The sequence below is a fragment of the Puma concolor genome, chromosome B1, assembly GCF_028749965.1.
Source record: "Puma concolor isolate L17-30 chromosome B1, mPumCon1.1.hap2, whole genome shotgun sequence".
Taxonomy (NCBI): domain Eukaryota; kingdom Metazoa; phylum Chordata; class Mammalia; order Carnivora; family Felidae; genus Puma; species Puma concolor.
In genome coordinates, this window is record NC_141670.1 from 106243370 (window position 1) to 106256896 (window position 13527).

Below are 13527 nucleotides of genomic sequence, written 5' to 3' on the forward strand. Positions count from 1 at the left end.
TAAAAATACCTGGGGGGCACCTGGATTGCTCAGTGGGTTAAGCTTCCTACTCCTGATCTCAGCTCAGGTGTTTATCTCCGGGTCATGATTTCAAGCCCTGCATTGGGCTCTGTACTGGGCATGAAGCCTACTTAATCAATCAATCAATCAATCAATCAATCTGGGATAAGCTCTGAATATATGTGAATAAGATAAAAGCAGTTGCATGTTAAATAATTTTGGCTTGAATACTTAAATCAGATTTTTTATGTGCCACTTGGAAATGTATCTGTTGTTTATAAGATTTCTTTGGCTTCTTCAAGAGGTATATTATCTGTGTAACAAATTTGATCTACAGATGTTAGAGTTGAAAGGAAGCTAGAAGATACCTCATTCACCTGCTGCCTTTCAGCTCCCTCTAACACCATCTAACAGATAGTAAAGTGAGACTCAGAGGAGCCCACTCACTTGGTTACTGTCTCAGAGCTAGAACAGGGCAGATGCAGGCCTAACTCCAATGCACTCAGCATTGATACCTTTGTCTCTGACATTTGAAAGTAGACTACATAAAGGAAATAAAAACACATTTATAGAATCTTTAAATCTCTTCTAAAGAGTCAAGGTTGAATAGGAGAACAAAAACTGGACTGGAAGGGTCAAGAACACAAAATCAAATCCAGAAGCCACTGCTACCTTCTAGGCTACGCTAATTAGCTTTTCAGACCATCGACTCTTTTAGACCTCATCATTGTCTGCATAAGTCTTACTTTGTGGAGGAGCAAAAAAAGATTTCTCTCACAGTATATCTGGGAATATTACCTCAAACGTCTCACTGATAAATTCTGGTCCTGCCCTGCTCAGAGTTCTCTGTGCTCCAAGTGTTTGCCATTCTCTTCTTCGTGTGTTTTCTACATAACTCCCCTCCCACTGGCTTCTTTCTAGTTTATAAGCTGTTCAAATCTACTTTCATTGAATCTTCTTTCTCCAAGATTCTGTTTCCCTTTCCTTTTATTTCATTCTACAAATTTGTATCAAATGCTAGCAATGTACGAGGCATTGCATGTTTCTTGAAAAAGTCATCTGTTAACTGCTTCTATTTCCTTATTCCCATGTCTCCAGTTATCTGAAAATGGCCAAACCGCCAAGAAATTGATTCTCAGTCCCTTTACAGCATTTACAAAATCAAATGCTACCTGTTTTCTCAAATGTTCTCTTCTGTCAGCTTTTAGAGCATCATATTCTTATGATGCTCCTTTCTCACTGAACTTTTTCTTTGGCTTCCTTTCATTTATCTGCCCCTTAAGAAGAGCTGGTGTTCCCCTTAGTTGTGTTTGTGGCTCTCTTCCCATTCAGTTCATTCTTTGGGGGCCACCCTAATCACTCTCATCATTTATCTATTTCTTATGAGGCAGGCAATGAGAAATGAGAATGGCTTTGAAGGACAATGATTCCTTTTTTAAAAATTTTTTAATTTAAAAAAAAATTTTTTTTAATGTTTATTTTTGAGACAGAGAGAGACAGAGCATAAATGGGGGAGGGTCAGAGAGAGAGGGAGACACAGAATCTGAAGCAGGCTGCAGGCTCTGAGCTGTCAGCACAGAGTCCGACACGGGGCTCGAACTCACGGACTGTGAGATCATGACCTGAGCCGAAGTCAGACGCTTAACTGACTGAGCCACCCAGGTGCCCCTGAAGGACAATGATTCCTTAAGGCCACTGGTACTGTGACCTGGAAAATATAAACTGGGACCACTTGAAATAGTACTTCCATGAAGAGGGTACCTAAGAGGTTGGGAGGGACACCAGCAATGATCATTTTAATATTCTCTTCCTATTCTACAAAGCTATGTCCCTCCCTATGGAAATGTAAAGGGAGAAGGATTATAAAATATGGATTCCCCAATCAACCCCAGTATTTTTTTCCTCATCCTTGTGTGATCTAAGACCACCAACATGTCAAGACAGCTAAGACAGTTTGCCATACTTTCATGAATCTGTTTCCTGAGACCATCCACTATAGTTTCTGTGCCATCCTGGAATGACTGGTGGCCGGCTCAACTTCGTAGAGACTCAAATGGTACAGCAGGATATTTGTTACTTAAAGCTCAGTTTCTCCCAAGGCTGAAATTCATTTCCTATTCTATTTCCCACCTCAGATCATAGCCAAACACACTTCATCAAAGGAGGTTTTACAGTGAGCATCATGGGAAAATGGCAGCAACAGAGAATACCCCTCAGATGTGTAGTATGAACTTCTTCCCATTAATTTCCATAGAGAAATGAAATTCTAAAGAAATTGGATCCTCAAATTCTTCCCTTCATAATGTCTCATTCTGCCCAGCCTCGGCCTGGGCTGTTTCACTGAGGCCAAACACATTGCCGTTGCCCATCACGGCCAATAGTAGAATCCCAGTGGCATGTGGGGAAAAGTGGATACCACCAGTAAAAAAGAAAATGGCCTTGGCTTCAGGCTCACCAGGATGCAAGTCTTAAACTCCTTTGGAGAAGTTTCCCTCGAAGGTTAGTTTTGTTCCCCCATGTTGGAGTGGAGCACACCTGTCCAACATAGTTGTTCCCGTGCTGCCTCCCTGTGCCAGGCACTGACACCTGAAAGCCAAGACATCACACGTGTCCATATCCACATAGAATTAGCTGAGTTGTGTGGTAGCAGCAGCAGCAGCAGCAGCAGCAGTTTTGTATTTTAATCAGGTCAGGGGTGGTTTAAAGCTTATCAGCCTAGGGCCCAGGCCAAAATAACATAAAGGAAAAAAGCAAACTGTGTTGACAAAATTATCCTGCTTGATAACTAAAGCAAAAGTGGGGAGGGTCAGGCCCTCCTAGTCAAAATGGCAGATACCTTCCTTGCTGCAGCTGGTAACTGCAGACCTTTCTGGTGGTTTCACCTGGTGAGAGGAAGTGAGGGGATACCATGGCTCCTCCAAATTATACAGGAAGCAGGCAGGGGGACATTGTTTTGCATGTGTGGCTCCATTAACTCCACTCATAGCTCAATCAGATCATCAGACCATCATCTCTGACTTCCTGAAACAGGAGTGAGTAGGGACCAGCTAGATAGAAGGGCTCCAAGTGTTCATGACGAAGCTACCCGCTTCTGGGCTTCTTTCCCCTGCGCTTCTTCCCCTAGAGCAGCACTGTCCAAATAATGCAAGCTGCAGATGTAATTCTAAATTTTCTAGAGGCCATGTTAAAAATGTAAAAAAAAAAAAAGTCATTTTAGTAATATATTATTAATCCAGTATATCCAAAATATCATTTCCACGTGTATAAGCAGTTACTGAGTTTTGCATTTTCTTTTTCCTACTATGTCTTAGAAATCCATCGTGTATTTTACATTTATAGTACAACCCAGTTCAGACTAGCCATGTTTCAAGTGTTCAATAATCACACATAGCTGGTGGCTACAGTACTGGACAGCACGGCCCTAGATAATTTCTATAAGCAGGGAACAAGAATCCCCTGTGCGATCCACCTCGGTGGTGCCTCTCAGATCTCCTCCCTTTCCACCATCACTGCTCCGTAATTCAGGTCCTGACCATCTCCCACCTAGACACCTCCCAACTGCTTCCTACCTAGCTTCCCTCATCTCCTAATGCATTCTGTATGCTACCAGTTCACTGTCTCATTTTGTTCTGCAGCACTTTCACTGGATCACAACCCCTATGAAAGCTTAGACTCATTAAGGTAGTTTGTCCCTAACCTTCCACTGACTTTAAGACTGTTAACTCACATCTAGCCATGTCTGTCTTTGGCACATGGTACATGGCACCCCGTTATGGAATGCTCTCTAAACCCTACCCCACCCCCATCCTTAAGGAAATCCTACCTTATCCTTTAAGGCTCAAGCGATAGTTAACTACCACTGTGAAGCCTTTCACATAATGGTTTTTCATGTTTCATTGTTGGAACTTACAGTTGTATGTCTTGGGTTTTTATGGTTTTGGGGTCAGTGCCTCCCTCCACTCTAGATAATAAGCACTGTCCCATCATTTTACAAGGCCTCACACACAGTGGACATTATGTAATCTGGGTGAAATTGAAGCATGTATAATTGAGCCACATTCGGAGAATGTTTATAAATCACCTACCTTGTTATTTTTCCTAGCTGACAATAGTAAAGCAGCGAGAGCAGCCAGAAATGGTTTTCCGACAGTACCTGGTAGAAGACAAAGGACTTTATGGAGGATCATCTTATGTGGATTTCCTTTGTTGTGTTCACAAAGAGATCTGCCAGCTGCTTAATTAATTGAATCTTCTCTGTTGTTGATGTTGCATTTTTAAGGAGATCATCTCCTTCTTGGTGCCTAATTCTCCAGATGATAACAGGCTAGTTTTGATTTCTTGCTCATTTTCAAAATAGCTTTCCAAGAGGACATTTAGGACTTCAGCTTTGGTGCTCAGGTATAAAGTCAATGAAGGTACAGTGGTACCTTTTAAAGGGAACAGTCTATTTCTGATTGCACAATTTTTAACTGTTAAAATCGATACAGTTTGCATTTCATGAAAGGCATAGTTTACAGAACTGTAAACATTCTTAATTTTCTTTCTTTGTGCTAGACATATAAATTATTTTTCAAAATGTATAGATTTGGGGTAAAAAGTTGTCTTGGCTCTCCCATTTGCAGTGAGGGAAAAAAACAATTTTTACATTATACCTAATTTTTTAAAACCATGTAACACCCCTTGAACATGTTTTTCAACTTAAGGTTTGCATAGCAGACTTTTAATAACCTTGGAATCTATTTGGTAGAACGATTTGTGTTCTACTTTTTTTTTTCATAATTATATGTTGTGTATGTTAAAACTATTTTCCAGTTGTTGTTTTGTCTATAAAACTGTCTTTATCTATATTCTTAATGGTTCTCTGTACAATTTTGAGGGTTTCTACCTGTATATAATGGATCTTAACCAGTACCAATAAATCACTTCATATGCTCTTACTCAACAGGTAGAGATCATTTTTTAGGTATTTTGAGATTTCAAAATAAGGGTCATACTGTGTCTTGGATAAAAGTTGTTTACAAGGCTCACTAAGAAAAAATGGGGAAAACTATTTTTTTTTTTTTTTTGAGGGTTGGGAAGTGTTAAGTGAATATATCAGTCTAGGAAATATCAGTGACCATGTACTTGAGAATTGCATTTTTAAAAATTCTCCAGTATGTCCTTATGGGCAAATAATAGAAATGGGTTATATGAGATCATTATTAATAAATAAATATAAACCTAGGAGAGGGGTTTGAGTGGTATGACACAGGCATCTGTCCTGTATCCGCCCTAATTCAACTCTGATACTAGTGATATGAATAAATAATAAGAGTTAAGTATACTGAGTACATATAATGTTGTAAGAAGTGCACTATATGTTTTGAGAACATTTATTCCTCACAGCAACCCTAATCTTATTACCAGCCCCATTCACAGATGAAGAGATAGGCTTGAAGTGAATAAATCAGGACCTTGTCTACGATTGCATGGCTAGTAAGGTTTATTTATAAATCAGTAGATGTCATGAAATTGAGTAGAATAACAAATACACTGACAGAATTAAAATCTCTTCCCATGTTAATTGGCATGATGTTTCAGACTGACTCGGATGAGTTTAACAAGAAGAAATGTATGATCCTGAACTTGTGTCCAGAAAAATGAACATGCAGATGCTCCTTGGAAACAACGGTATTTAAAACAGAACCGAGGGAGTTTGTCAGCATGAATCTATAGTGAGATGAAAGCAAATGTGATCTCAAGTTACTCTATTACCAGAATAACCTCTCAGATGAGTAGAGCTACTCTGAGGTGAAACCACATTGAGATGCGTGTTCAGTTCTAGGCACCATGCTCCATGTGAACTAGAAGCCCAGAGCACATTCCTTGATTCACTCGATGATAAGTCTCTGATTGCTCTGTATGTTCCCTAGGGTAGAAGACCAGAAACAATATGTAGAAGTGACAAGGTGCCACTCAGTTGAAAGAAGAACCTACTAAGTAATTAGATGCTCAAAGAGTGTGCCATTCTGGGAGGTAGTGTGTTCTACATATTTATTTATTGCACATCTTCTATGTGCCAGACGCTATGCCCTCTACTGGAGAGACAGACAACAGTGAGCAGCACAAACAAAATCCTCTCCATCTCTATAATTACAGTAGTTTTCATAAATGCTGTGACATGCCATAGTATTTTGTTATTTCATATATAAATTTTATATTATACATTTTATGTGTATATATGTATAAATTTATAATATATATTTACATATGTAACATAGAAATAAAATCAGGTATATGTGATATGACCTAGTCTAGCTAGCGGGCACGTATAGTCAGTAAAGATTTCCCATTAGTTATATTAAAGCTGGGACCTGAAAGAATTAGTAGACATTAGCCAGGTAAATGAGAGTATTGGTAAATATGTATGAAGGCTCAGAGCGGGAGAGAGCACCTATCACCCTTTCAAGAAACTTGCAGAACTTAAACTTAGCTGGAACTTACTAGGGAGAGACAAAGTGGCAAAAGATAAAGCCTAAGGGATAGTAAGAGTGAGTCCTAGTCAAGGGGGAGTTTAGATTTAATCCTAAAGGCAAAATGAAGACATTCAAACTGATTTCAGTAAGTGACAGGACTGTCTTTAGGAAGATCACTCTGGGGTTGTAAAGTGGTAGAACTAGAAGCAGAAACACCACTTAGGAGGTTGAGTAGTCTACTGGAGTATATGGCGGCCTGCACTAAAATAACAGAGGGTTTTGACAGAGGGAGATAAGGAGATGAAGTTAGTGAAGGAGAAGTGTTTCCCTCAGAAAGGAAACACCAGAGTAGATGCAGACTGTGTGTATGTGTGTCTCTGTTTGCACAAGAGGCAGTAGTTTACAGCTGTCCGTGCTGAGGTAGCTTGAAACCTATGCAGGTGGGATAAACTATACCTAAAAGTAAAGGCCTGAAGCTCAAGCAAAAACTCTGGGCTGGAAATTTGCAAATCATCTATGTACAGAGAAAAAGAAATGGCACAAGATGAAAAAACCTCTGACAAGACTGGGAGAAGGGCCAGAGAGGTAAAAAGGAAAACTTGGCAAGAGGATGTTACAAAGCTAAGGTAAGAGGGGTGCATGCAGAGAGTGGGGCAGCCAAATTAACAGCCTTCCTAGAGGGAACTTAAAGACTAAAAGGGTTGTTGGAATTAGTTTAAAAAAAAAAAAAAAAGTCATGGCTGAGTTTGGTGAGAGCAGTTTTACAGGGTCAGTGAACTTGAACGCTACATTGGAATATGTTCAACAATGGGAGTCAGAGTGGAGGCAACTCAAGAAAGAGATGAGAGAGTCACAGAGGAAGGACAGGATTTTTTTATTTTAAGACAGGGATTTGACATTTAAATGCTGGTGGAAAGAAGCCAGTATTATGTTGGAAAAATAAATAGTGGCAGTACTGTTTCATCAACAGTTCGAAAAATGTTGAAGACTAAAGACAAAAAAAGGTTTAAAAGAACAAGATTCTTAGAAGGCAGAAGATAATATAATGCAGAGTACAAATAGATTAGCTTTCAATGGGAAGAGAAACCCAATACATAATGGAGGTGCTCCAATAAATCCTGAAGGACAACTTGCCAAAAATGTTGAGTGCTGTTCTAAGGTGTTCTGCAATAGAGCATCATGGTTTCTGGAACCAATGACATAGGTTTCCATACCAGCTCCACCCTGAAATTGAACGTCAGGGCATGTTAGAAACCTTTCTGCCTTGGTTTCCTACTCATTTGTTAATAAGTGTTAAAGGTTTAGAATAGTCCCTGATACACAATGCTATTTAAGTGTTCATTGCTATTATTATATTAGTATTTTTTATTTTTTATTTTTGTTAAACCTGCTAAGAATCACGAAAACTAGGACTACTCTGATTCCTAATTGTATTTGCTCTTGATGCCATGAGTATATTAACTGGTATCCTCGAAATCAAGCTATCTTTAAATGCTGTAGAAATGTCCAATTAAATGACGGTTTCAGAAATTAAAATAAATTTATCAATGAGAAAACTACTTAAGCTGCTTGAAGTGTTAAAAACCCAAACTTGTAAAATATAAACCAAAGACAAGAATTTGCATTTTGTGTTTTGAGGAACTATTATGAAAAATAAGAGTTTACTCCCTCAAGAAAGCATATCTTTGAGGAAGTTACTAAATGGCGTTACCTTCACTTCCTAGAAGTAACCGGATAACAGGAGACTGAGCATACTTAGGAATGATATATTAATATATTTTTTTAATGTTCAGTCACATGGGGACATGTTTCCTATTAATAAACCAATAAAGAGTAAGGATCAAATTTTAGATCATGTTCTGGAATAGGGCAAGATATTCTGAAATTGTGTATTAGCTCCACTAGGAGGCGTTATATACTAAAGTGTCTGAAACCTTCCAGAAAGGTTAGTCAATAATCTTCCAGAAAAGGTAATTCTTTGCAGAGAATTGACTTTGTAAATTTTAATTGCTGAAAACACAAGATGTAATGCTGACCACACTAGATAAAAAGAAAGAAAATCTCCAAGGAAAGAGGCAACAGAAATCCCTTAGTCATCATCTTTAATGGGTATTTCCTGGCCTCTTCTTAAGACACTGATAAGAAGCTTACTACTGCTTACTCCCAAACAGCCATTTATGAACAACTCTGTAAGAAAATTATATTTAGCACATTGTTTTCCTTAAATTTTTCTTTTTGGTGCTAGCTGTGTTTTGAGGCCACAGGTGAAGTCTTCCTTCACTTGATAATAGTTCTGAGTTTAAAGCTAACATATATTACTATTGTGTCCCTTCCAGGCCAAACCCTCCCAATTCCCAAAGCATTTCCTTGTAAACATGATTTCCAGAGCCATTGTCATCCCAACTTAATACATGAAAATCCAGTTTTAACTCACATAAAGAACAAAGTCAATTTGGGAAAGCAAAATGACCAGTGTCTAGTTAAGGAAACTATCATTCAATAATATTGACTGCAGATGGTCTCAAGTACATGGTTATGCGAAAACTTTCAGGGTGTGCTTTTTATTTTGAGAGCATTATAAAGTTTTTACCAATTACACATACAAAACTCTTTTGCAATAAGAATTTCCCATTTTAAGATATTTTATGTAAGACTTCAGTTTCTTAAGTCCGTATTTTTCAAACAGGTTATTTCGTGAGTCCACAAAACACTTTCTTTAAATACATATTACTCATGTTTTTAAACTCATTTTAATACTCATATTACTATACAGTTTTAACATATCCCATGGGGTTTAATGTTACCCAATCAATGTTTTAGGGCCCAATATGCCTATTTGGAAAAAGAGGTTACTACATTATGAATTACGGGAAAGCAGATATAGCAGATATGAATTTACAACAGTAAACTCTAGTGTGCAAAAAGGTGTCACGTTTTAAATTTTTTTTTTTCAACGTTTATTTATTTTTGGGACAGAGAGAGACAGAGCATGAACAGGGGAGGGGCAGAGAGAGAGGGAGACACAGAATCGGAAACAGGCTCCAGGCTCCGAGCCATCAGCCCAGAGCCCGACGCGGGGCTCGAACTCACGGACCGCGAGATCGTGACCTGGCTGAAGTCGGACGCTTAACCGACTGCGCCACCCAGGCGCCCCAGGTGTCACGTTTTAAAAAGGAATCTTTTATCTGAATCTCTTTTTCACAGGACTGGCAGGGAAGGTTTACTATCTTTGGCTCACACTGATGACTTGTGTCAGAGCCTCCCCACAGCTCCTGAATTTCAGGACTTCTCTGCTTCCATAGTGTGCTTCTGGGAAATGTATGTGTAGTCTAGGGACCATCACTTTCCTAAGTATACCATTTAGCTATTTCCCAGTGAGGCCCTCCCTCTCTGAGGCAGTGTTACTGCCAGCAGCAGTTTCCCAAGACTTCTGAGTGTCACCCTAAGCCAGTCCTCAACTATCCTGTCCTCCCACTCTTGGGCAACCTATTCTTAGTTCCACTATTATTTATGGGAGGAATGTAGTGTAACTTTTTACTTAAGCTATAATCAACAAGGTGATACAGATGGAGTTAAACCATTTCCTTTACTCTTTACTTTGTAGGTTGCATTTGGTAGAGAAAAAATTTATTATCTGAGGAAAGAATCAGGTGTCTTTAAAGTCAGATGAGGGGAAATTCATTCTATAAATCTAAGTGGTAAGTCAGTGGAAATTACTGTTTCTTCAGTCTCAAAAATAATGTTGAGAGAAAAAAAATCCTTATTAGAAAAACACAGTCCTCTTACGCGGCCAAGAAAGCACCAGTAGAAGGAAAAGGAAGTGGCAAGAGAAGAATATTAAAAATCCTCTGGGCCTCACTTCCAATTATTAAGCAAGCAAAGGAGTATGGGACTATTTATTAGGCACTTACTATAAGCCATATATTAAAAGCTGAGAAAGCACACTGTTGTCTTTTTATGAATGACAAAGACTCATTTCTGAGAGCACGGGCAGCAGAGTTGTAAGGTCTAAATGAGTAGACAAAGGCAATCTTTGGAATGGTGGCCATCTTTCACCTGATCTGGGAGAAGTGAAAGCAATCAGAAGTGGGCATGATCCCCAAAGAGGTCCTGATGCCGTCTTGATTCAGTTCTCATTAGCATCATCTCACAGAGATGGGATTCAAGATTCAGGAAGTTTGTGGCTGGTGAGCTTACATTTGTGCTTATATTTGCTGAAAATTTCCTTTGGAATTGTTTTTATAAATATGGTATTCTTTTTTTTTTTTTTTATGTTCATTTTTGAGAGAGTACAAGTGGGAGAGAGGCAGAGAGAGAGGGGGACGTAGGATCTGAAGTGGGCTCTGTGCTGACAGCAGAGAGCCCGATGCAGAGCTCAAACTCACAAACTGCGAGGTAATGACCTGAGCCGAAGTCAGACGCTTAACTGGCTGAGCCACCCAGGTGCTCCTATACAGTATTCTTAATCATGATGCTGCTGTATCCCTCCCTTATCTGTGGTTTTGTTTTCCATGGTTTCAGTTACTTGAGGTCAGTCATGGTCCAGAAGCAGATGATCCTCTGACATATTGTCAGAGGTCAGCAAAAGCCTATCACTACATCACAATGCCTGGATCACTCACTCCACTTCATCACGTAGGCATTTTAACATCTCACATCATTACAAGAAGGGGTGAGTACAGTACAAGAAGATATTTTGAGGGAGACCACATTCATGTAACTTTTATTACAGTATATTATTATAATCGTTCTATTGTTCCTCTTACTATACCTAATTTATAAATCGAACTTTATCTAGGTATGTATGCATAGGAAAAAACTTAGTATATATAGGGTTTGGGACTATTCCTGGTTTCAGGTATCCACTGGGGTCTTGGAACATATCCCCCATGGATAAGGGGGGGGGGGACTGCTATATGCTTACACATTGTTGTTCAATAAGACAGAGCAGTAGAAAAGTAGGCTTGAGCTCCTATTCACCATGCCTTATAAGCCTAGCTTTTTGGACAAGGCCAAATAATCCATCCACCTGTATAGTTCATATGAATTACAGCCAATATTATTACCTCTCCTTTACTAAATATTAAAGTATGTACTTACCCGGAAGTTGTCTTGAGAAGCATAAACCTATGAAATGACAGCAAATTCCCTAAGATATTTAGGCAATTACCTTAGTAATTCAACTAGCATAAACTACTAAACTGTATTTCTGAACAAAACTGATTTTTTTGTCCTCTGCTTTACGACAAAACAATAATGTAGTTACTCTTTTATGATATTCACAACTGTAATCATAAACTAAAATCTTGAATAGGTATGGGATTCTATAAAAGGTCTGTTTTTGTGACAACAGGGGCTTAGAGCTCTGTATTTTCTCCCACTGGACAAATGGCTTGCAGTCACATCACTGTGTGCAACTTGAAAGTAATTAGTCCACGTCTGCAGTCTTTTATGTACGCTCCAAAGTACATTGACTGTATCACATGCTTCCAAATGCTGTCCCAATTAACTTTTTTACCTCTTCTTTTAAGAAATTTGGTCACTGGTGTTTAAAGGCCAAAATTTAAAATATGCACGCAAGATTTAGCTAGCCAAGCTTATTTTAACAAAATTTTAGTTCCATGAAAAGTAGCAAATGACACAAATTTAATTGCCATCACTGTCTAAAAATTAGGTTGATTTCACACAAATCTCTCAAACTTACTGTCTTCCCTGTGTGCTGACACCTATGGAGAGCTGAGTAGTGATGTCCACCTTACTCAGGGTGGGAGCTCTCCTGTCCCTACCTTTCTCTCTAGTCTCCATGGGCCTGAGATCAAGTCAGTGGCTATTTATTAAAGTACTCTGTGCTGCTCTGCTTTTCTTAGAGAGGAGTTGAAAAAAAACATCAAATTGGGAAAACAGCACAGACGAGATAAATGTGAGAAAGTAAATGAAAGTAAATATTTCCATGTTTAATATGCAAACAAAATATGTCTAAAAAGATAATTATTCCACTATAAACAAACTCATGGCTTGCTTCACCAGTCTGTATATGCTTGGTTCCTATATACATTTTACATTGTTGACCTCTAGATTCTCCATGATCTAGAAAAAAACCTACCTTACCGAATTTCACTATTAGCACCTCAAGTTTCAGAGACAAAAAGTGTAACACATATACAAACTGATTATTTTAACATTTTATCTAATACTGGAAAGAGGGTTTGCTGGAAAAGAATCATCTAGATTAAATGAGGTAGTTTTCTCTGTGTTCACTATAGCTAGCAGTGTTTATATCTGAGTAAATGATGAAGGCCTTTTGAACAGAAGCAAGGTGGCTTTTCCAGAAATGGAGTCTTCCATGGCTGTGAAGTCCTAGATTTATAGCTTCAGAACTGACTACATATACTTGAGACCCAAGCTAAAGTTCAGTCCTTATGACCAAATATCAAAGACAGGATAATGCTATAAGTCCTATGTGAACCCCAAGATTATTGGATTGTTTTAAGGAAGGCCCTTCTTATAAGTAAGGGTTTATGTTTTTAATAGCTCACAAAAATAAAAGACACTTTTAGATCAAAAACTATTTAGAATGAGTCCCACTGGGCCATCAGTCAAGTTAGTAAAGATTAAACAATCAGTAAAATCTGGAACTATACTGCAAAGACCAAATCTTGGTAGTTAAATTCAGGATGAAAGCAGTACAGCTTTTAAAATAAGTGGCTGAAACTAATCAGAAAGTTGTAATTTAGGAACTAAAATGAGTAGGAAGTATTTTGGAAGAAACAAAAAGGAATCGTTCCTAGTAACAGCCAAGACAGGATCTCAGCTATGGACAGCACACTAACTCACATGCACCTTGCCATCAGCTCCATCAACTTAAAATCAAACGATGGTATGACACTCAGCTTTAGAACAGAGATTTGTAGTTTAAATTTCCAGATTTATGGGCTAAGGGCTCAGGTGGCTCCTTGACTTACCGAAGCCTTAGAACAGTATGTTGCTGCTGCAGGGCTGACCCATTCCAACTCTGGATATGTGACCTGGCTGCCATACTAGACTCTCCTCCATGCTTGATCCCTCCTCCCCA

The 13527-nt window shown here is 38.7% G+C and overlaps 1 protein-coding gene and 1 long non-coding RNA gene across 4 annotated transcripts in view; one reads left to right on the top strand and one right to left on the bottom strand.

Annotated features, from left to right (window-relative positions):
- The window catches only part of SEC24D (SEC24 homolog D, COPII component), a 108102-nt gene extending 103165 nt beyond the window's left edge, over positions 1–4937 (top strand). For all 3 annotated transcript variants that reach the window (XM_086704316.1, XM_025921731.2, XM_086704317.1), the window contains exon 23: positions 4103–4937. In XM_086704316.1, coding sequence (XP_086560442.1) covers positions 4103–4243 — 141 coding nt within the window. In that variant the 3' untranslated portion in view covers positions 4244–4937. The remainder of the gene's footprint in view (positions 1–4102) is intronic.
- Positions 1460–4179, bottom strand: LOC147581795 (uncharacterized). Its single transcript, XR_015250280.1, has 2 exons — positions 4086–4179; positions 1460–3021 (listed from the first exon to the last, which is right to left on the bottom strand). It is a non-coding gene; the product is annotated as an uncharacterized LOC147581795 (long non-coding RNA).
- Positions 4938–13527: the final 8590 nt, after the last annotated feature.